Source organism: Fomitopsis serialis, assembly GCF_022376445.1.
Source record: "Fomitopsis serialis strain Sig1Antser10 chromosome Unknown B0H18scaffold_200, whole genome shotgun sequence".
NCBI classification, from domain to species: Eukaryota; Fungi; Basidiomycota; class Agaricomycetes; order Polyporales; family Fomitopsidaceae; genus Fomitopsis; species Fomitopsis serialis.
In genome coordinates this window covers 47,105-68,961 of record NW_025955160.1, presented here as the reverse complement: position 1 = coordinate 68,961, position 21,857 = coordinate 47,105, and the positions used below count along the sequence as shown (strand labels likewise).

Below are 21,857 nucleotides of genomic sequence, written 5' to 3'. Positions count from 1 at the left end.
GATGGCCGGTATCGGGTCAGCCACAGGGGGTACTGCGATATTCCGCGGCTGCTGCAGACGGGCTATGAGGGCATCCGCGTCGCTGCGATGGCCAGCCGCCAGTGCCTCCTCTATCCAGCAGCGGCCACGCTGGGCATAGGCCCTGGCCCGTGCCATACGAATACCTTTTGCCCAACGTTCAACCCCGGCATCTTTCGCTCGACGCACCCGGTCGTCGTCTAAGATGAGCTTGACATCGTCGATATCGTTAGCCTCGTTTGCGACCTGATCCTCGGCGGGCATCAGGTTCTTGCCGTTGTAGTCGAGCAACACCGGCTGGCAAAAATATGCGGTCAGCGCCGCACTAACTCTACACGAACAGGAACAGTACTCACAGTCGCCAGGTTCTCCACCCAGACGAGCCATCGTTCGTGTTTTCATCTTCGCGCGCACTTCACGCACTCGTGGCAAGTCCGAAGCAAGAAACGCGAAGAAGGTCGCCCTGAGGCGTCCGATTAGCACCCGGCCATTGCGCTTGTACCCGGTGCATATGATGTCGTTGGCGGCTCCGGCACCCGGAATAAAGCCGTCGTCGTCGGGCTGAGGATCTTCCGGTTCGATGTACTTATGCTCTGTTATCTTCACGGCAATGAATAGCACAGGCCCCGCCTCGACCATTCCCTTTTGCGTCTACGCAACGTTAGTTCCAGCTGAATGCACGCGGGGGTCTCACTCACCTGATCGAGCATGTGGTCGATCCTCTCCGCATCCCCGATCTGGACGACAATAACGTCATCCGTTTTGAGGATCTTCCGCGGTGGTTGATTTCCCTCGGCGGGCTTGACGACGACGCTGTATTTGACGCACACGATACCGTCTGGTTGGTGGCGGGACACGGCGTCTTTGATCGCGCGGCTGTGATCAATGATTAGGGTTTGGTTGTCGTCGACGTCGATACGACCGTCTTGTGCCGCCTTGAGGATGGCGGCAGTGACCAGCTCATGGAGCGCCAGAGGCGCCATGACAGTGAGAGATTGCTGGGAGGGATTGTAGTAGAATCTGCGCGAAACGTTTAGGTGAGAACATGATAGGACGAGCCAGCAGGACTCACGAGAAATATTTGAGTATTTCCAGGTTGTTGTCGACGTATGAGCAAATGTCCGTCCAGAGTGCCTCGCTGACGTTGTGGCGAATCTGCGCAAATAATGAGTTGAGCTGGGGTGACTAACGAACGAAACACGGGCTGCTCACCATATGCTTACCAAACAAGACAGGGAAGTCGGGCTCTTGCAGCAACGGTCCGAAGACCTGTTCAGCCAGGGGCCAGCAAAGAATTACGTCTGCGACGTAGTGCCTGCGCGAGTCCCCTTCGTTCGAGGGTCCTTGAAGGTGGTGATCTATGTCGGGGATGTCCGTATCACGGTGCTGGACCTGGCGTGCGGGATGGAGAAGGGGGGAAGAAAACGTGTGCCCGCCAGGGGACGGCGGCGAAGATGATAGAGGCGCTACTGAACTGAATGGTTAGCGGTTGCATAGTGTCCTGCGCTGACAACATAGCCACGTACCGTCGGGGTATGCACTGAATGATCTCTCCGCTGTTGCGCGGGTCTCGACTCGGAGGGGTGACTTCTGGGCGGCGGGGTCAACGTAGTGCTCAGTGCGTCCCAAATCGTCGTCTCCGCTTGGGGACGCGATACGGGGGGAGTGCAAGCGGGTGTACTGCGAGGACGCCATGAGGATATGAGGAGGGGACGATTAGAGGACGATGAGATAGAATGTCGGTCGAAGACAGAACGTTATTATGTAAGGGACGAACCGGAACATAAGGCATCATCCATTGATACCGGGCGACGCGCCTCCAGCCCTCTCTGGCCCCGGGATATTAAACTTCTTCGACGAGTCTCTCACAGCCCTGTTCAAAGTTAGAACTTCGCATACGTACCAACCCGAACTCGACGCAGATGCTACAGACTCAAGGCAGACGCCACGGGGTTGCATGCGGCGGCATGGCAGACGAGCCCTCTCTGTGACGGTGTTTGGCCTCGGCCGGCCAACAGGTGGGCTGTATGCGACACTTGCCTTATACGGCCGATCGAACAGGCCGTTCGCCCGTCCAAATGAGGCAAGCCATCAAAATCAGCCTACCAAACGGCAAAAGTTCCGTACGAGAACAGTGCGTATGAGTGCCACTAGAGAAGAACTAAACGGCACTCACCTTCATGACCCAGGAATGAGATCCAAGGCAGAGCGCTGCCATGAGGTCTCACGTAGACCGCGCTGAACGCCGGCTGAAACGCTAGGCCGTCACCCTGGCAGAGTTCTGCTGAAGAAGAAACTCACCTGAACGAGGCTAAGGCGGTAGGAAAAGGCGTGTCAGAATACGGTGAAAATGTACAGAACAAGTGACGTACCGCGAAACCATTCGTACTGATTAAACAGTCTTGCGCTGGTCTTTGAACAACCCTGTAAGCGCTGTATGTGTCCAAGGACGTAAGCAAGCCCTGAGGATCTTGGGCGGCTGGCACGTCACCAAATTTGCCTCCGGAAGGGCTTGTTTAATTTGTTGACCACCGTTTTCTTCTACCTACTGTATCTGCATTGCGTTCACAATTGGGCGAAGTAGGTGAGTGTTAAATCAACGCGTCAGACTGGTGTTCGGTCCCTTACATCATGTACTTACCGCACGAAGATGAAGAAGACCATGGCCAAGAAACGTCGGTGCTTGGAAGACCTGCTGGCTCAAACATGTCGGGCTTGTGACGAGGAGTTTGATACCATGCAGGGTCTGATGGCTCATCAGTCTGCAAGTCGCAAATGTGCGTGGTATAAGAAGGGCAAGTTGAAGGCAGTCTTTGCAGATGTTGCTGAGGACGAACCGCCGTCGGAGAAGAGAAATAGCGGTATAAATCGAAGTGCTATGTACGTATTCAGTCTGCGGTATACGCCTACAATAGCTGAATGTTTTAAAGGGAAACAAGACCCGCAACTCCCGCTGCCGTGATGAACCTGCCCAGCGACAGAGGTGAAGGATCGTCAACGGGTTCTGATTCGCAGCCAGGACACGAAGATGCTGAGAGTAGCGACGAAGAAGAGGATTTGATGTTCGTGCCATTACCAGTTCCCAGTTCCTCAGGCTGCAATCCGCCTTGCGAAGCATCGTCTTCCGGCAGTCGGATTCGACAATCCGCGATACAACTTGATGACGACGAAGACACACGAGTTGAGGACGTCGACAAGACTGCAGGACGTGTTGTCGGAGAGGGACGTACTATGATGGATGCATGGAAGAGGCACTTCGCGAAACAGAATGACCAAGATGCTGACTGCGGCGACCGGGAAGGTACGTGACCACACATCTTGTTACAGAAATGACAAGCTTACATTCTGCTGTAGACAATCGTTCTTTGTGGGAACCTTTTGACACCGAGATGGACTGGGAGGTGGCTTCGTGGTGCGTCAAAGAGGGCATCAGTCAAGGTGCCGTTGACCGGTTCCTCAACATACCCAACGTGAGTTTTCTGTGGTTCAGAACACCCCTCAGCTGTCTAATTCAAAACATAGGTACGAGAGAAACTAGGACTTTCTTACCACAATATGCGCTCGCTCCTCCAAAAGGTCGATTCCATACCGGAGAGATCGCCGTGGATGGAGCAATGGCTGACGTTCAAGGACCGACCGGGAGAAACTCATCTAGTGCAGTTTCGTGATATCATAGCTGCTATCAAAGCTCTCCTTGGAAACCCTGCGCACGCGGACCGCATCGTGTATCGCCCACGACGAATCTTCTCCAACACGAGCCGTAAGAACCGTATATATACCGAAATGTGGACAGGAAGGTGGTGGAATGCAGTGCAGGTGAGGCGTCCAGGGTTGTTGCTAGTTTCTATGCCCTACTCATTACTTTCTTACATTCAGAGTCTTCTACCTGACGGCGCAGCCCTAGCCCCGGTCATCATTTCGACCGATAAAACACAACTTACCCAGTTTTCCGGCAACAAGTCCGCCTACCCGGTCTACATGACCCTCGGCAACATCCCGAAGGCTCTGCGTCGGAAGCCTTCAGAGCACGCCTGTATCCTCATCGGCTACCTCTCAGTCGACAAGGTCGACTCTACGGGCCTCAGTGAGCGCAAGCATCGCGCGCTCGTCCACCAACTCTTCCACGCCTCCGTCAAGATCATCCTCGCGCCGCTCATCGAGGCCGGGAAGGAGGGAATTGATGTTACAGGGGGAGACGGGAAAATTCGGCGTGTTCATCCAGTGCTAGCGTCCTATGTTGCTGACTACCCGGAGCAGTGCCTGGTGACCTGCACCAAGTACGGCACTTGCTGCATCTGCCAGTGCCCGGAGCCCGCCCTTGGGGACGACACAGCGAAGACACCGCGCCGTCAAATCATGACCCTGGACGTCCTGCGGAAGGCAAAATCCCGGGACAAGAAGGGGTCATCCGCGTTCTACAACACATGCAAGGAGAACAATATCTCCGGCTACGTTGTCGACCCGTTCTGGAAGGACTTACCTTACACAGATATCCACAGCTGCATCACGCCAGACGTACTGCATCAATTGTATCAAGGTGTCTTCAAACACGTTATAGATTGGTGCAGCGAACTAATGGACGAATCCGAACTCGACCAACGAATTCGCTGCCTACCGCCTGCATACGGCACGCGCCATTTCAAGAATGGAATTTCCACCCTGTCTCAAGTGTCTGGTGGCGAACGCAAAGACATAGCACGCATCCTGCTCGGATGCCTTGTCGGACGCCTGCCTCACGCCGTCATCATCACGTTCCGAGCTCTCCTCGACTTCATCTACATTGCCCAGTACTCAACGCACGACGACACTACGCTGTCCTACCTGGAGGACGCACTAATGACTTACCACAAGCACAAGGCGATTCTGAAGACTCTCGGCATACGGGAACACCTCAACATACCGAAATTTCACTCCCTCCACCATTACATCGACTGTATTCGTAATCTGGGCACGACTGATAATTACAACACGGAACTTTTCGAACGCCTGCACATTGACTGCGCAAAGAAGGCCTGGCGAGCGTCCAACCATCGCGACGAGCGGCCTCAAATGACCAAGTGGCTCGAACGTCAGGAGAAGGTCGCCATGTACGAGACGCTTCGCCAGAGACTTCACGAAGAGCGCATCGAGCCGAACGCATCCCCTGATGTTACCGGAGCGCAGTCGCACCATCCTCAAGCCGGGCTAACACTGCCAAAACACCCATCCGTCTCGCAGCAATCAATTGCGTCCATTGCGGACAAGCATCAAGCTCCCGGGTTCGCAAGAGCTTTGAATCAACACATCTTCTCGTTGAAGCTTGGTCGCCCCCTTACCGCCGGCGAGGCTGAGAAGGCCGGCTCCTATCTCCCCTTCTCCCGCCTCGACATCTTTCACGGTTTCAAATTCACCACACTCCCCCTCACAGATGACAACCTGGACCGCGACGCGGTCAAGGCGAAGCCATCTTGTGGGTCAGAACCCGCAAGATTTGATACGGTTGTCGTATTGCGAGGCGAAGAGGCAGAGGCCACTGGTCTGCAAGGTATGTCAACAAACCTTTTTGACTTACGCTCTCTAATCCAGTCTTTCACCAGGGACTCGCATAGGGCGAGTCAAAACGATATTTAGGCTGCCCGAGAAAATCTACGAACATGGTACCGTATCAGAAATGCCGGCCCCAGAAGAATGGGCCCAGCAAGGGCCCCTGGCGTACGTTGAATGGTACGCGAAACTTCCTGCCGCTGCCGACCCTGTACACATGATGTACGACGTACGGAAGATGCCCCTTCGAACGGACGGCACACCGCCTGGAGATGTAGTACCGTTACGGATGATACGGCAGTCGTGTCAGTTGATTCCTCATTTCCCTATCCCCACTCGTACGAACTCACAGCCCAACGTTCCCAATGACTGGAGTCATCACAACGTACTCGACAAAGCGCATAGATTTTTATTGAACAACTGGGCCACTAAGTACGCATATCAGACTCTATGGTAGCCGCTTGTACTCTAACATACCTGTACATATTTTGAGCAATTCAGCGTCTTGACGCTAAGGATCACACATCGCCCTGCGACTCAGGTAATGCTAGCTATGAAACGAAGTATATTTCATTCTATTGAAGCAAGATATACAAATGTTGTAGACTAGTAGACTACAACGCGACTGGAGCTCACCATCAATCTTTGCTAGCAAACGTGTATGTATGTAGGACTACCTAGTAGCCGGATGAGTGAGCGTACGTTAGCATGCAGGCAAGCGGGCCAGCGAGCGGTCGAGCGGTCGAGCGGGCGAGTGAGAGGGTGAGCGGGCGTGCGGGCGTATGAGCGTGCGGGCGAATGAGCGTGCGGGCGAGTGGGCATGCGGATGGGCAGCCAGGGCAAGCGGTAGACAGATGGCCAGTAGAGTAGCCAGCCAAGAGGCGCAGTGCGCGGCGTGTGTGTTGAGGGAACCCGGCCGCGCTATGTACTGGCTTCTGGGCGAGGCGTGAGTTAAGGTCGTCTACGGTGCCGAGGAATTTTCTACATGTCGCGAAGATGTACTTACATGCTTTAGTATCCTTCTCCACATCGTCCTCCATCGTCTCAACCACGGTTTCCAGCGATGAGCGTACGAGAAGTGAGAGGGAAAGCGGCGGTAGGCGGCGGCAGCGGTAGGTGTAGTGGGCAAGGCGTGAGTCGAGGAGAGCCCTTATATTGTAGCAAAGATGTACTTACTTGCTCCAGTATCCTTCTCCGCATCCTCCTCCATCATGTCAACCACGGTTTCCGGCAATGCGCGTACGAGAGTGAGAAGGAAAGCGGCGGCGGCGGTAGGTGTAGCGGGCAAGGCGTGAGTCGAGGTTGTCCATGGCGTCGAGAGCCCTTATATCGTCGCAAAGATGTACTTACTTGCTCTAGTATCCTTCTCCGCATCCTCCTCCATCATGTCAACCACGGTTTCCGGCAATGCGCGTACGAGAGTGAGAAGGAAAGCGGCGGCGGCGGTAGGTGTAGCGGGCAAGGCGTGAGTCGAGGTTGTCCATGGCGTCGAGAGCCCTTATAACGTCGCAAAGATACACTTACCTGCTCTATTATCCTTCTCCGCATCCTTCTCCATCATTTCAACCTCAGTTTCCGGCGATGCGCGTACGAGAGCGAAAAGCAAAGCAGCATAGAGTAAGTGGAAGTGGAGGGACTCCCGAGAAGGAAAGCGCTGAGGCTCGGCCTTCGGGCTGTCGATCGTGATCGACTTTCAAGCCGAGCTTCGAGTTCTTACCGCAAACTCCGTGTCCTGCTCGAGGACAACCTCAACCTCCATCGCCGGTGCGTCACTTCCGCTCATTATAATCTCTAATTTTCCTATATCATCTACACTAGAAGATATGTCAGCAAACCACGCCCAGCCTCAGGCTGCGGACGACGACATTCAATATATCGGCTTCCAACGCGTCAACGTCAAGAAGAGCAAGTTCCATAGAACCGCACTGGAAGAAGACGGCCTTGTCTTTTGCGGCTATAAGAACACCAAAGACTACACAAATATCCCTCTGCCCACAACCCAGCGAAGTGCGCCAGGTCCGGTCGTCATCGACTTGGTCTCCTCGGACAGCGAAGACGAGAGCGCACCTAGCAGCACGGTGCCCAAAGTGAGTCCCTTCAATTTTATTATTATCATGGACTCATTTCAAATACTCGACAGTCTACAGCTGTGAAACACGCCGCTCGGGCAGAAGTCGTGGTCCCCGGTACCAGCAAACGGTGCAAGAAAGAAACCACGCACCAGGCAACGGACTCGAAGCACAACATGCAGTTGAGAACCCGAGGGAAGGCGGGACAGAGGGCATCCGAGACGGAGGGCAAAGGGGATGGTCGGCGGTCGGCTCATCCTGTTGCAGGGAGGTCGACGAGTCGCAGGCGGGGATGGTTGCCTAGCCAGTGAGCGAAGCATAGGATTTCATAATATTGAGTACGTCCAGAATCTACATGTTCATTTGCACTCTCCTTCACGCGCACCCTCGTACATATGTGTAAGCCCGACGGATAGGTCTCCTGGTAAGCGTAGATGAGGCCACGCAAGATGTGCAGACGGACGGTGTGTCTCGCGCCCACTGACCCGTTCTGCAGGACATGTCGACGCGCACAGCGAGACTCCCGGAGGACACTCCGACTAGCGCATGGACGAGCCACGGCGAAGGGACGATCGGGGGACGTGCCCCTGTCCTTGCTCGACAAGTCTACGTCCCCGCCATGCGTCCACTCGCCTGTGCCTCTGTCGCCCTCTTCGTGCCTATGTTCCTCGACCACTCTCGGAACCATTCATGAGGACAGCCTACAGGTGGGTACGTGCTCTGCGGAACTACCGCACGCCCGGTAACGACCCGTGCCACCTCTGTTATATTCATATACTGCATGGCCCTCGAGCTCCACGCCCTTGTCCACTCATTCCGCAGCATTCAGGTCACCAGAGTCTGATGTGGACGCCGCCAGCCGACACTCTACGCGCTCTGGTGGAGCTTCACGCAGCGCAAGTTCATCGAGAGCACGGGCGACGCCATGTTCTTCAAGAACATACGCGGCGAGGCCGTGCGGGGTTGCTCCGTTGCGGTCGCGGATGCCCATCGCACCGGGGAAGCGGGTGTTGTTAATGGTGCGAAGGGATCGACTGAGGCTGGATTCGAAGGCGTGCAGGACGAGGAGGGGGACGTGATGGCTGAATGGTGCGAGAGATGTGTTCGTACCTCGAGTGGCAACTCAACATCGAGCCAGCAGCGCTGAAGGAGTTCGAGGCGAATGTTCGGACGGACTCCAAGGGCCACGGGCCATACCCAACGTACGTGCTCCCCTCGCCTGCGCCGACACCAGTACCGTGGACGACGCCATACGGCCCCACGTCGACCACCACCCTGAGCTTCGCCGCACGTCCTGTCGCCACCGAAGCCCACCCCATGCCTGTCGACGCCAGCACGGTGTATCCGAGTCCGCCCACGAGCCCTGACACGCCCGACACGCCCGAGCAGTCTTACTCGACTTCGATGAGCCCGGCATTGTCTGCATCGCCGTCGACGCCACCAGGTATTGTCAACGCGAACAGCCGCATCGCCTCACACAGCACCCACGGGATGGCCCCACGCCATCGAGCAAGAGTCCGTCGCCGCCGTTGTGCTGCTGCCGATGCAGAAGCAAACGGGCCGGTCGAGGGCTCGCCGTCAATATCCGACACCATCTCGACTGACCGCACCTCGGCGACGAAGAAGGCGAAGGGCCAGGACTCAAGTATTCGCCGACGTCTCCATATGTCCCACCGTTGCCATATGGTGGTGTGCGCACCTCGCCCTACGCAACGTCACCATTCTACGACCAAGCCCATGGACCAACTTCGCCTACATACTTGCCGACGTCACCGGCGCTGAACCTCACATCGCCGGGATCATGTACGTCTGTTTCCCTGCGAACGTGAATTTGCTGAGCCAATTACGGGGGGCCGGATAGGCGGTTGCCGTACTCACCTGCTGGGCTAGCGGTTGCCCGGCCAAACTCACGCGCTGTTATGATCAACCCGCCGCAACGTGGATGGACGTCGGGCGTCGCGGTGTACGGATACTGAACAGACGGCATGCGTCAACGGGCGCACAGAGTGTGGATGCGGCGAGCGCTCTGGACTGCTTGGGAGGTGTGGCTCGTGCTCACAGAGCCTGAGACTGTTGCACGTCCAGAATCCCATGTCCGATTAGTTGCCGCGCACACGTTGTCGCTGAACTCTGCGGGGAACACTCACAGCAGAGTCTCCTAAGGACCGTGGCACCTCCAGAACATCATGGTCATCTGTTCGGTGAGTTGTCGATCCACTGGCAGATACACTACTACATGCGACTGGCTGATCTAACAGAACAGTACACAATACTACCACTCAGCTGGGCAGAGGACTCACCGACGCGTCCCGTCTGTGCGCTGACGGGTAGCCATCGCCCACGAAGGATGGAGGGTGGACATCAAGTGTGGCTGGATGGAGGCTGGGTAGAGTGTTGGACAGCCTCCGAGTTAATTTGAACGATATACGTCCAGACGAGTCGTCGCTGGTTCCATTGGTTCTGGACATGAAAACCCTGAGTTCACAGAGTACACTCATACTACTAGTAGAAGTACTATGTTTACGGCAATAGATAGCTTGAAATTAAGCGTACAAATAGAAACCCAACTATCTATGAATGATCAATGAAACACTTCAGAGATTAAAGAAAATTGACTGGCCAAATTTTGCTTGCCGGTCAGCTAATAAACTCTTGACAGGATGGTTAATCAAGCAGGCTATAGTTTGTCCAAGTATCTCAAGACCAATGCTGCCTTTGCAGCACATTCCAAGCGGTGAGCGTCTTTGCCAAGTAAACCAAGTTCTTTTGACTTGCCTTGTAGCTTGGCAAGTAAAACCGGTTTTTCCTGATGTAGCAAACTACAGACCGATCACACTTCTCAATACAGACTATAAGCTGTACACGAGGATATTAGCCACTCGCCTAGCCCCAGTAGCGTTAAAGATCATCCACCCCGACCAGGCCGGCTTCCTCCCAGGCCGCAGGATCACGGACCAAACACAGCTATGCCGGTCCATGATTGATTACGCGGAAGCCACGGAGGAAAACGGTCTGATAGTGGCTTTGGATCAGGAGAAGGCATACGACAAGATACGACATGACTACCTGTGGATGGTCCTTGAAATTTTCGGACTGCCCACTGAACTCATCAAGAGGTTAAAGAGCATATATGGATCAGCGTCGACACTGGTCATCATAAATGGTGAATGCAGTACCTATTTCCAAATAATACGTGGGGTGAGACAAGGCGACCCACTATCGTGCCTGCTCTTCGACCTCGCAATCGAACCCTTGGCCTGCCTCCTACGGCGATCCACCCTCAAGGGATTCTCCATCCCTGGACTAACAGAACGCCTGTTAGCATCCCTCTTCGCCGACGATACGTCCGCGTTCCTCTCACAAAACGACGTGTGGGAGCAACTCTGGCATATCCTCGAACGGTGGTGCGCGCTCTCCGGGGCCCGCTTCAACAGGGAGAAAACGGAGGTAATCCCGATAGGAACGGAGCAGTACCGAGCACAAGTAGTGGCGACCCATCGGATCAACCCTACTGTGACAGGGAACACCATACCAGAGCATATACATGTTGCGAAGGACCAGGAAGCGACGCGAGTACTGGGTGCCTGGATAGGAAACAAAGTGAATGAAGCCGCTGTCTGGGCCCCAGTAGTCCGGAAGGTGGAGACTTTCCTCGAGAGATGGGGACAGAGTCACCCGTCCTTCAAAGGGAAAAGGTACATCATTCAAATGGGCCCGGGAGGAATAACACAATACCTCACAACGGTACAGGGCATGCCAAAGTCTGTCGAAAAGTCTCTAAGTAAAACAATTAGAAACTTCGTCTGGGGCTCAGATGCCATACCTTCGGTGAACCAGGACACGCTACACCTTCCCATAGAAGATGGAGGCCTAGGCATTCTGGACCTAAAATCACGCAACGAAGCCATTGAGATAATGTGGCTCAAGCGCTACCTTACCCTCGGTACAGAGAGGCCCAGGTGGGCTTTCGTAGTGGACGCCGTTATGGCCATCCGTGTTACGAAAGATGCGGGAGCCATCCGGAGGAATGCGCAGGTGAATACCTTCCTCCAGGACTGGCACCCAGCGGGCCACGCGAACTCCCGCCTACCCGACTACCTGAAGCGAATGCTGAAGGTGGCAAAGCAACACAATGTCTCCTTTGCGGCGGTGACCCTGAGCAATGACGTGAAGGCAGGCCTTCCCGCCTGGTACCACATAGGCGCGGACAAACAGCTGCGAAGGCTGAATAATGCCCCTTTAAGTAACTGTCTGCGAGATGTACACGGCGTGAGCCTGGTAACAGACCTCGTGAAATTGGCACAACACGTCACCATCCTCACCGACGGCGGCGACGGTCCAAGTGAGTGTGAATGCATGGAATGCCGGACCAATCGTATACACGGATGTCATAATCCCGAGCGATGCTATGAGGCGGCCGGGAAGCTGCTCGGCCACCTAAGCGAAAAATGGAACCCGAGGACGGACACTGCCCCGGATGGCCTCACCCTCACGCATAGACGCCAGGAGAAAACGGAAAGGCCATCGAGAAAGGCGGACAGACCACTTTCGACCCTTCTTTGACGCTGAGGGGCGGAGTAGCGGAAGCTTTCCGCGCATTCGTGGCAATGCCGAATATAGCAAACCCACCAGCGATTAGACAACGTCGTGGACGAGTGGTGGAAGACGAAGCGCAGACGATCCTAGTCCTCGGCGCCCCGAAGGACGAGAACACCGAACCACCTGACGCAGAGGGGAGCGAAGACATTGGTTTCGTATATGTAGCGAGGAACAGCGAGCGAAACTCCCTGGTCCGAGCCCACCCATCAAGTGGAAGGAACGCGAGCCCATGGAGTGAACTAGTGGCCGCCCTGAAGGCGGCACAAGACGCCCCCCTGACACACCACTGCACTTTATAGGCGAGACAAACAGCCTGTCCGAATACCTCGTCCGTGACCTGCCGCGATGGGAGGACAGAGGCTGGATCGACGTGCCGAACAACGCACCGGCGAAGGCACTAGTCAATACCCTTCGCAAGCGCTGTGCTGTGACAACCTTCAGACAAGCAACCGGAGTGGGAGACATGCGTAGGCTGGAGCTTGCAAGACGTGAGGCGAAAACGCTGCGTCGGTCTGGAACGGCGCCCACCCCCGTGAACATGGAACTTGACCCGACCTTCGACCTGTCGGGGGCGAGACTAGACAAACTGACGCAAAAGCTCGCGTACCGCGGTATCATAGCCCGTAAGTGCGTGGCGCCCCGCAGACGGACGATCCAAAGTCTAGCAAATATTAGAGACGGGGTACTCACACTGCAAGGGAAGTTGATCGCAAACGAAGACATATGGCGGAGCCTGAGATGCCCTGACATTAGAAAGCCGATCAGCGACTTCCTGTGGAAGAGCGTCCATGGGGCACAAAAGTGTGGGAGTTATTGGGAGCATATACCTGGCTATGAGGAACGAAGCCGGTGCCAAACGTGTGGACAGCTGGACTCACTAGGACACATCCTCCTCGAATGCGAGGCAATCGGGTCGGCCACAATATGGAGCATGGCGAAAGCACTCTGGCAGAAGAAACAACTGACTTGGCCAGAGCTGAGCCTGGGTGACATACAGGGCCTGTGCCTGCGAAGGTGGACTGGCGCGAGAGGACAACGACGGAGACACGCAGAGCGATTTTGGAAGATCCTAATATCTGAGTCCGCCTTCCTGATCTGGAAGCTGCGTTGTGAGAGAGTTATCGGACACGCCGACGAAGATGACTGGGAACACACCGGTCAGGCAATCCGAGCCAGATGGACTAGGGCCATGAACGAAAGGCTACATCTTGATATGGTGCAGACGCACAGGCGATTCGGCCGGTCCGCAGTCAAAAAGGACAAGGTCCTGGGAACGTGGAATGGCACACTGTTTGATGAGCTGGCCTTACCGGAAGACTGGACTACATACAATAGGGTTTTAGTGGGTATTGACGCGACGCGTCTCGACATACGGGACGATGGTTGACGAGCCCCACACTGGCGAATACACGCCGTGCGTAAAAGCATTTTCTCCCTGGAATTATGCGCGCGGGGAAACCTGCTAGCAGGCCGGGTCACCGGGACTGACCGATTGTCAGGCTGCCGGAACCCATGATGGCCCTCCAAAAAAAAAAAAAAAAAAACAGTCCTGTCTCGCAGCACGAGGACGCGTCCATCACCCGTCCATCGCACGTCCGACTCACCACGGGCGCTCCGCCGCGGCTACCATTTTTCCGTGGCGCACGTTCACTCCTGCTTTCCGTTTCGCCTTCTTCTCCTTCAAAACCGTCCCCTCTGCCCTGTATGGCCGTATAGGGCCCCAACCAAATGGCCTCGACATCCTCGAAACGTCCGGGTGCGCCTGCGTCTATATGCTTGATGTGACCTCCAGTCAAGTTCGCAGTAGACGAGCCAGGATCATCCTCGCGACCCTCGACTCCCGTGCTACGCAACAGGCTTGCGTTCGTTCGCACCCAGGCACACCCAGTTCAGCATAACCGCCCCGTCGTGCGGCCACCGCCCATGCCTTACATCCAAAGCAACCGATCCAGGCGCCACATCAGTTCTATGACTGGTTCGCGTGCGTCGACCGCTCGGTCGCGCATAGCCAGGAGGTGCACTACGGCACACACCTGGAGAGTGTGTCGGAGCCCCGAGGCTGTAGACATGTGCGATCCGCTGTCAGAACACATCGACCCGGTCGACTCGGTGGTCGATGGAATGCTGAACGAGCGGCGGATGGTCGAGGAGGGTGGTGAGAGCCTCAAAGGACCTTGTGAACAGCTGTTCAAAGAGCGGGTACGTACTACCTCTGCGGAACTATTCACGTGTATCACTGACTCGCAACGGCAGGATTACCTACTCAGCATAACCGACGCCATCGACGTGAGACTGAGCTACTTCCAGGAGACATAAGGCGGTGTCATGCATTTCGGGCGCAACATTCTCTGCACGGATTCCACCAGCGGGCCTCCCTCCTCGACAGCGCAGTACCACGCACCTATGGAGACCTCTTCGGGTGAGTGAAAACGGTATGTGGCTCTGGATGATTCGTACGCTAAGCCATGGCTGACCATGATATTCTGGAGGTCCCGCAGCCTTCGCGACACGCGCTGTGAGTGTCTCCACTGGTTTGAGCAGTGATTCGGCCTCGCGGTGACTGTGCGCGACACACAGAGCCAATCATAAAGGGCGCGAACATGGTGCTGCCCCGTCGGCTGTCCCTCGTCCTGGACTGGGTAACACGCCCATCGAGACTTGGCACCGGTACGACAGACAGGTCCGTACGCGCTGCTCTTATCGGTGTGTCACCCGCTTTCCATGAGCATCAGTACCTCACCAACGTTTCGGGTCAGCTGTAGATGTCCATGACGTTCTGGATATACCATCTACATCGGAAGGCTTCTATAGGTATGTGACCTTCGACGTGGCCGGATCTGGCGCTGGCGTCTCTTTACGGGGGTGCTATCCTATCCCAGCATCCCCGGGCCATGTGTGCTGATTATTCAATCAAGTATCAGCCACAGTGAACGTCCCGCATGGGTAAGCATGTACGAAACGAGCAGGACGTTCACTCACACTGACCTATCTCGTAGCCACCGCGTCATTGCCCATTGGCGATTGTCGATTCGTCACTGCTCACGCCAGGGTAGCTCGCAGTGAGTTCAGACGACCTGACATGCACGGCCCCGAACTACGCTGACCACATTTGCCAGCGCGCGATCCTCTGACAGGTCAGCAAGTGGGCGCGACGGAGCTACTCCTACCGCAGCGCCCTAGCGGACATACCCAGCAGCGCCGTCCCCCGGGTCGACGTGGGCCCGCCCGCACAAGCCGTCGCAGGGCGCCGACGGCGATGTCGTGCCGTCGTCCAACGTTGAGCGCAAGCGCAAGCGGTTGGAGGGCCTCGTCATCCATCCGAGCGGGTTCGAGCCCTCCATGCCCGAGACAGGGTTCCATCCCGCAGTCGCGAAGAAGCCGACGGAGGACCACCCGCTCGTCGGCACGCCCAAGCAGCCCTGGGACGACCTCCCCGCGTCGGACGAGGTATCCCCTCGCCCGGACAATGGCGAGGGTGTCAAGCAGTTCACACGGAGGAAGTACATGCGCGACCAGGCGGAGTTGGACGCGGCGGAGGTGCTCACGAACACAGATGTCATCACGCACCCCGCGGGCACGCAGGCGGAGCCCTCGCTCGCGGCCGCGGTCTCGCAGCTCGGCCCCCAGGCGGCGTCGACTGGCGGGCAGCGTGGGCAGATCCCGGTGTCCTCGTGGGACACGCCCGAGCGCCAGACGGTGCTGATGCGCGGTCAGCGCGAGGAGAACACGCGGGGAGGGCGTCCTGATGTCAGAGCTGAGCGCGGGCATCCTGTCGGAGGGCCTCGCGGCGGACATGAGGGTGCGCGAGGAGAAGATACTGGTGGAGGTGAGGATCCCGGGCACAGCCCTGAGCCTGCGCGGGACGTGTCGCTCCCGCAGCCGCCGAGACAGGCTACTCGCCAGCAAGATGCCTTCAAGCTCGACGAGGATGGCGAGGTCGACGTCAACTCGGTGGGCAACACGGCCGCGGCCAACGCTGCTGTCCAGCAGGTGCGCGCGGAGTACCTCCCGACGCTGGCGGAGACGGCCTTCTGGCGGCCGCTCCTGAGTGTGACGCTGCAGACGCGCCCGCTCACGACGACCGTCGCCCGGCTCTCGCGCGCGTACGCCCGCGGGACGCCGTTCTACTCCACCGTCGACCCGCACGACCGTAAGTACGGCCCGTCGATGGGCGGGCGCGTCCGCAACATGCGCCTCAACCGCACGCACGAGCTCGTCGTCGACCTCGCGCGCCTGCTTCGTGGCGAGCGCGGCGGACCGCTGGGCATGCGGTGGAACCCGGAGTCGCTCGGACGGGGGATCAACGGCGAGGGCATGGCGGAGCCGATCCCGCTCGAGAAGTGGATGATCAAGGTCGGCCTGGGCGTGTGGTACCAGCGCGCGGAGGAGTGCAAGGCCATCTACGCGGAGGCGGCGCGTGAGGCGGAGGTAGACGACGCGATGGAGGTGTTCGGCGTAGACCAGCGCGGGGCGCGAAGAGAACACGCGCGACGATGTCGTGCCGACGTACTACATCGAGCGACGCGTGAGTTCTCGAGTCGTAGCGAGTGTCGGAGGAGCCACTTGTCCGCTGCATCCGATTGGTAACGAGCATGACAGCGGAGAACCCGTAAGCATGGCCCTCATCCCCCAGCCGCATTGCGCCTACGTGTGAAGCCTAGCCGACGCTCGCTGACGACGCGCGTTGGCCCGACCTAAGTCAGCAGCCACGCAAGAGTGAGAGGCCGATGTGCCTCACGTCCAGCTCGTGTCTGTGAAGAGGCCAATGAGTTCGGGCCATCCAGAGCACGACCGTGTCTTGGCAGAGGTGTGGCCGTCGTCGAGGGCGAGTTAGTTGCGCTGCGCTATGTGCTCGGTCTAACGTGCAGCATGTAAAAGGGTGGCACAAAGGGCTAATGGGATGAAGTGCAATGTGCACCGACATGGATAAGTGAGTACCACTGGGTACTGCCTGTAGCAGCGTGCCGTCCATGTCAGGCTACATGCATCCTGTGCGGTGATATTCAATGGACTAAGTACTGCATATACACACTGTACAATAGTTCATTGAGGCAATTCTACATCAGGATTTCCCTCCCCTGCCCCAGGTGCTGATGTGACCCCCTTATTCAACAGTGAATCCTTCCATGCCTGTGCCAGTGGTCTTGAAAAGGCAATAGAAATAGAGTGATTGACAGCACCATATGCCAATGTTGTGCCATGACTATAGTCTGCCTTAAAGCCAATCAGTGTACCTGCAGCCTGTTTGATGACAACCCGCAGGCCAACATCCACAAAATTGGCACCACCACTAGGGAGGGCATTGTACCCTGCAATTGATGAGTGACTTCTATGAATGGGTATGCTGAGAATAGACTGACTAGTAGTTACAAGCTCCCTAGCCACACAGAGGGAGAATGCAAATTTGCAGTAGGCTTTATCGATGTGTGACCACCTACAGCCAGATTATGACACAGGATGTTTGGTACATCATATGAGAGAAACACTCACGCAATATATCCACGACTCATGTATGCTTCTGGTGGACCACGCTCAGCTGCAGGGAAGGAGTATATTTGCTGTCCAACTGTGATTTTATAGCCACTGCCTAGATTATACCAAATCAGCCTTTGGTCTGTGGTGAAAATCATTGTGTACAACTTACCTTCAGCCACATTCCTTGTGGCAATCCTGGGCATTTCAGCCTGTTCCAGGGATGCCTCAACTTCTTGGATGGCTTCTGAGGGTACCACAGCCTTGATCATAGCCCAAACCAGACTAACAGCCCCAATCACATCTTCATCATGACATTGCTGTATGGAAGGATCCAGGTTCCTGGTATAGCTTTTGGCCCAGCCTACCACACGGGCATGCCAGGGACCACGGTTCAGTCCAACTTGGGCCATATGTCCACCATGACTGGGCTAGAAGAAATTTTCATCAATAACAATACTAATTGACAGCATACTGAGACATACCCTGACATTCCGGCGTTCATTACATGCACTCTCAACCACTTGATGCAGCCATGCATACAAAGGGGTGGAGAGTGCTGCTTGTTGTGCTACACCTCTGATGCACATTAGCTCAAGCTCATATCCTGCTAGGGTATTCATGAGTGTAAATCATGTAAAACCTCCAAATGATACTGACTCACCTTGAGAACTGCCAGATAAAATAATCACTGATTCCTCAGTCCCTATTTCAAGGTAATCATGGGGACTAGCCAGCCCAACCAGGGCAGCATGGGGTTGTCTTGGATTGGTGAATTCTGACATGTGGGTGTGCAGAGGAAGATGGGGGACCTGGTCGCGGGAGCGAATGACCAATCTAAGCTTGATGCCACCAGCAATGATATAGGCATGAGGGCTGGCCCTGAGCAGATCTGCTAGACCATAACTGCTGTGGCCTAGTAGGCCTATCTGGCGCACCTGAAATTGAAACCCTTAACTGTTGTACAGTGTTAGAGAGATCCAGACATACCAATGTCCTCTTCTCATGATGGCTAGCCTGGACTACACCACTGGATGACTGGCTCTCTTTCAGTAGTGTTTTCAGGGTTTCCCAAGCCAGGAATGCTGAAGTGCCTTTGGGCAGTAAGCCTAAACTCCTGCGCACCAGTACAGACAGCTGAAGCTATAGCATGAGGACATATATCATAGAAAACTCATAAAGACTTACATCTTTGGCTGATGGCTGGTGAATAGCCTCTATCTCCCTGAGGATCTGACATATAACAGGAGAATTGGAATCTTTGATGTCAGCAGCACTTATGCTCTCAATGATCCTGATAGTTTCAGGGGCAGATAGGTATGTTGCCACTATGTAATCAGGTTACCATGGGCCATTACATGAGTATGAAGAAAACACCCACATGCTTCCATAGCATCAGTATTCTGTTTCCTTGGCATATTGGTGAGACTGTCACTTTAAACATCTATGTCAATAACCCATTGGATCAGCATGACAGAGAGTATACCTCTGTGATGAAGCTAGTACTTGACCTCAGTATACTCATATGAATATCTGTAAGAGTGACTTACTGCTCAGTGGATAGTAGGGTGCTACTGAATGTCCCTCTAACTCATGCCTCCTTAAATACTGTTGCAATGGCATGTTAGTCATTCAGCTGAGCAGCATCAGTCAGCATCAGTCAGCATCAGTCAGCATCAGTCAGCATCAGTCAGCATCAGTCAGCACTAGTCACAGTCAGTCACAGGCTTCTCAGGTGACTGGCTAATCACTTCAGCTGTCCCTGATCCAGAACATGATAGTTGTATCGAAGTAGTATACATAGAAAAGCATTACATGACCTTCTTCGCCGTCCTCCTAAGTCCTTCAAATGCCACGGGTTCGCGCTCGTCGGCTCGCGCACTCGGCTCGGAGCAACGGTAAAGAGCCGAGGCGGAAACACCAGTAGCCTCGGCCGAGTCGATGGGCAAGGATCGCCATGCGAAGTTCGGCGTGACTTGAGGGGGCGGGCGAGAGGGGGCGGGCGAGAGGGCCGGGTGAGCTCGTCAGTGGAGCGCTGAGGACGGGGAGCAAGGTGGGATGACGGAGGCAGGGGAATCGTGTCGAGGTGAGGGTGTATGCTCGCGCATGAACAACACGTCTGCGCATTATCATGCAGTACAATAGGTGTGAGTTTCTGTGGCTGCGAATCACCACGCGCAGAGAGGATGGACACGCACCTGGAACTCGAGCCCGATGCCGTCCGCCGCGGAGACGTCGAGGAGCTTGGCCTATCTTGCGGCCGATGCTGCTGATGCCTTCGGCGTGCTCCCTGCCGCGCGCCCAGAGCGGGATGTGGTCAACCTTGGTCCGGAGGCTGACGACCGCGCCGCAGATCTCGTCTCGTTGTCGAGGTCCTCGCCGACGAGCGCCATCGCGAGCCGGCTCCAGCAGTGGTCGAGCAGCTGCGGGTTGTTATTCATCGTGAGCACCTACTTGCCGCCGTGCGCATTCGCGGGGTCCTCCTATATCGGCTTGATGCCCGACTGGAAGGTGTGGTAGTTGGAGTTGCGCTCCAGCCGCGAGGGCGGCTTGAGCCAGTTGAAGTACCGGCAGAACGTCCCGACCGTCTCGAACTCGCCGATCACTGTCAGGCCCGCCTCGTACTCGTCCTTCTCGGGCGCAGCAAAGGGCGTCGCGTTCTGTAGCGGGTCCGCGCTCGCGCTGGGGAGCGGTCGTGCGGGGTGGGCGGAGGCGGGCGTGAAGGGGACGGTCGACTTTGTGTCGTGGAATATTGTGCTGCGTGTGAGGTCAGGGCGCGCGCGCAGCGCACGGGATGAACACGCACCATTTGTTCTCGAGCGGGTGCTCCGGGGCCTGGATATGTACGCAGGCCGGGCGTCTTGAGATCCTCGATGGTCTCTGCGCCTTGGCGGTACCGTCGACGCTGAGCGTCCTCGCTTTTGCGAGGCGGGCGGTGACGTCGACTATAGACAGCGGGCGAGGAGGGGAGTAGGGATGGAGGGAAGGTCACTACTTGCTCACTACTAGTAGATCAGTGGGCAGCAAGCGAGGAACGGCCGCAAAAACGAGAGCACCTCACCCGCCCACCGCTGTGCTCGCTGTTAGCGTACATGCCGGTCCGTGTGTGCACTCACCGTGGCCTGCCGCCGGTTCGTCGGCTGCGCCTGCATATACAGGGACAGGGCGTTGGCCCTGTGCACCATGATGCTCGAGCTCGCTGCTCTCTCATGCCCACAGGAAGCTGAACCTCGCCTCCGAGACACGTCCGTGACACGTCCGTGACACGTCACGTGACCTGAAGCTGCAACCTCGAAGCTGCAACCTCGACGCTCGTTCTTTGAAGCTGCAACCTCGACGCTCGTTCTTTGGGCCTCAGAGTCACAAGTCAATCCCTCGTCGTCCGTATTTTTCAACGATAAATACTGTCATAAAATACTTCCGAGTGAGAAATAGCCTTATGGATGAGTGCCGCGAGCAGAATCAGCAGCCTCTAACGTGGACGATATGAGGGTCATCCACGCGCGATCCAGGCGTAGATGAGTCTAAACTTTAGCACCTGAGAACAATCTGCCAGTGAGAACTCGCAGCGTTTAGGCGGCCGAAGCGAGCAGTGGAAACGGTACGTGTATTACGTAAGATGCTGGCACATATGAACTTCGTGATATTTGGCGCCCGCTCCGAGTCCTCTCACCGCGCACCGGGCGCATCGCTGGTACTTGTCTTTTCTTGTCACATACGGTTCCGAACGCGCTCAGATATCAGCAAGCTATGTTTGCAAGCCTCAGCAGAACGTCGTCACTCTGCCGCATGAAATGTCCCATGTGAGCATGTGAGTGCAAGGGCTGTCATCGAGATTGCTGCCATGCGAAACATGTGAGCTCATCTACTAGAAGCCAGAAGCTGTTTATAAACGGAGGGCGAGAGCACACACTACTTCCTGACAGATGCTGATGAGGACTTGTGCTAGGTTTGTGTTAGGTCGTTCTCCATCCAAGATACGGGATGTGTTGGACACACCCAAGACACTCGTTGAACAGTCAATCGAGGCCGATCCGTTGAGCCTATTCACCTCTCCCACTCGGTGCGCTTTTCTCTGCCTCGGCCACATCTAGCGGTGTGGAGGTTGAACGTGAGGCGACGTGTACTGTATATATGGCACTCTTCTTCACCCATGCGTTACAAGAAACACTAACC

At 56.0% G+C, this 21,857-nt stretch overlaps 6 protein-coding genes across 6 annotated transcripts; 4 read left to right on the top strand and 2 right to left on the bottom strand.

Annotated features, from left to right (window-relative positions):
- Positions 1-110: 110 nt before the first annotated feature.
- Positions 111-1,713, bottom strand: B0H18DRAFT_1126498 (uncharacterized protein; the record flags this gene model as incomplete). The annotated part of the gene is made up of 8 exons (XM_048035164.1): positions 111-164; positions 208-315; positions 375-386; positions 442-669; positions 717-1,038; positions 1,091-1,173; positions 1,231-1,484; positions 1,545-1,713. 8 exons carry the CDS (start codon positions 1,711-1,713, stop codon positions 111-113), a joined length of 1,230 nt encoding a protein of 409 aa, XP_047885867.1.
- A 967-nt stretch (positions 1,714-2,680) lies between these two features.
- On the top strand, positions 2,681-3,846 carry B0H18DRAFT_888730 (uncharacterized protein; the record flags this gene model as incomplete). Its single annotated transcript, XM_048041242.1, has 4 exons — positions 2,681-2,859; positions 2,994-3,319; positions 3,373-3,488; positions 3,541-3,846. Coding segments are annotated over 4 exons (927 nt in total), but the record flags the coding sequence as incomplete, so codon positions are not given.
- Positions 3,847-6,926: 3,080 nt separating this feature from the next.
- Positions 6,927-7,694, top strand: B0H18DRAFT_960543 (uncharacterized protein; the record flags this gene model as incomplete). The annotated part of the gene is made up of 5 exons (XM_048042961.1): positions 6,927-7,006; positions 7,114-7,158; positions 7,283-7,305; positions 7,360-7,628; positions 7,689-7,694. The coding sequence occupies 5 exons, from the start codon at positions 6,927-6,929 to the stop codon at positions 7,692-7,694; spliced, it is 423 nt and encodes a 140-aa protein (XP_047885865.1).
- Positions 7,695-12,483: 4,789 nt separating this feature from the next.
- On the top strand, positions 12,484-13,596 carry B0H18DRAFT_888697 (uncharacterized protein; the record flags this gene model as incomplete). Its single annotated transcript, XM_048041238.1, has 1 exon — positions 12,484-13,596. A coding segment is annotated over one exon (1,113 nt), but the record flags the coding sequence as incomplete, so codon positions are not given.
- Positions 13,597-13,836: 240 nt separating this feature from the next.
- On the top strand, positions 13,837-14,809 carry B0H18DRAFT_1050332 (uncharacterized protein). The gene is made up of 3 exons (XM_048030934.1): positions 13,837-14,408; positions 14,463-14,641; positions 14,699-14,809. The coding sequence occupies exons 1-2, from the start codon at positions 14,133-14,135 to the stop codon at positions 14,523-14,525; spliced, it is 339 nt and encodes a 112-aa protein (XP_047885863.1). The 5' UTR covers positions 13,837-14,132; the 3' UTR covers positions 14,526-14,641; positions 14,699-14,809.
- A 2,886-nt stretch (positions 14,810-17,695) lies between these two features.
- B0H18DRAFT_888702 (uncharacterized protein) lies at positions 17,696-18,106 on the bottom strand (the record flags this gene model as incomplete). Its single annotated transcript, XM_048041240.1, has 2 exons — positions 17,696-17,792; positions 17,850-18,106. Coding segments are annotated over 2 exons (354 nt in total), but the record flags the coding sequence as incomplete, so codon positions are not given.
- Between the last annotated feature and the right edge of the window lie 3,751 nt (positions 18,107-21,857).

Coding starts and splice junctions, on each gene's coding strand:
- B0H18DRAFT_1050332 (XM_048030934.1), top strand. CDS start 14,133: ATGCCTTACATCCAAAGCAACCGATCCAGGCGCCACATCAGTTCTATG. Junction 14,409..14,462: donor AACAGCTGTTCAAAGAGCGG/GTACGTACTACC, acceptor TCGCAACGGCAG/GATTACCTACTCAGCATAAC.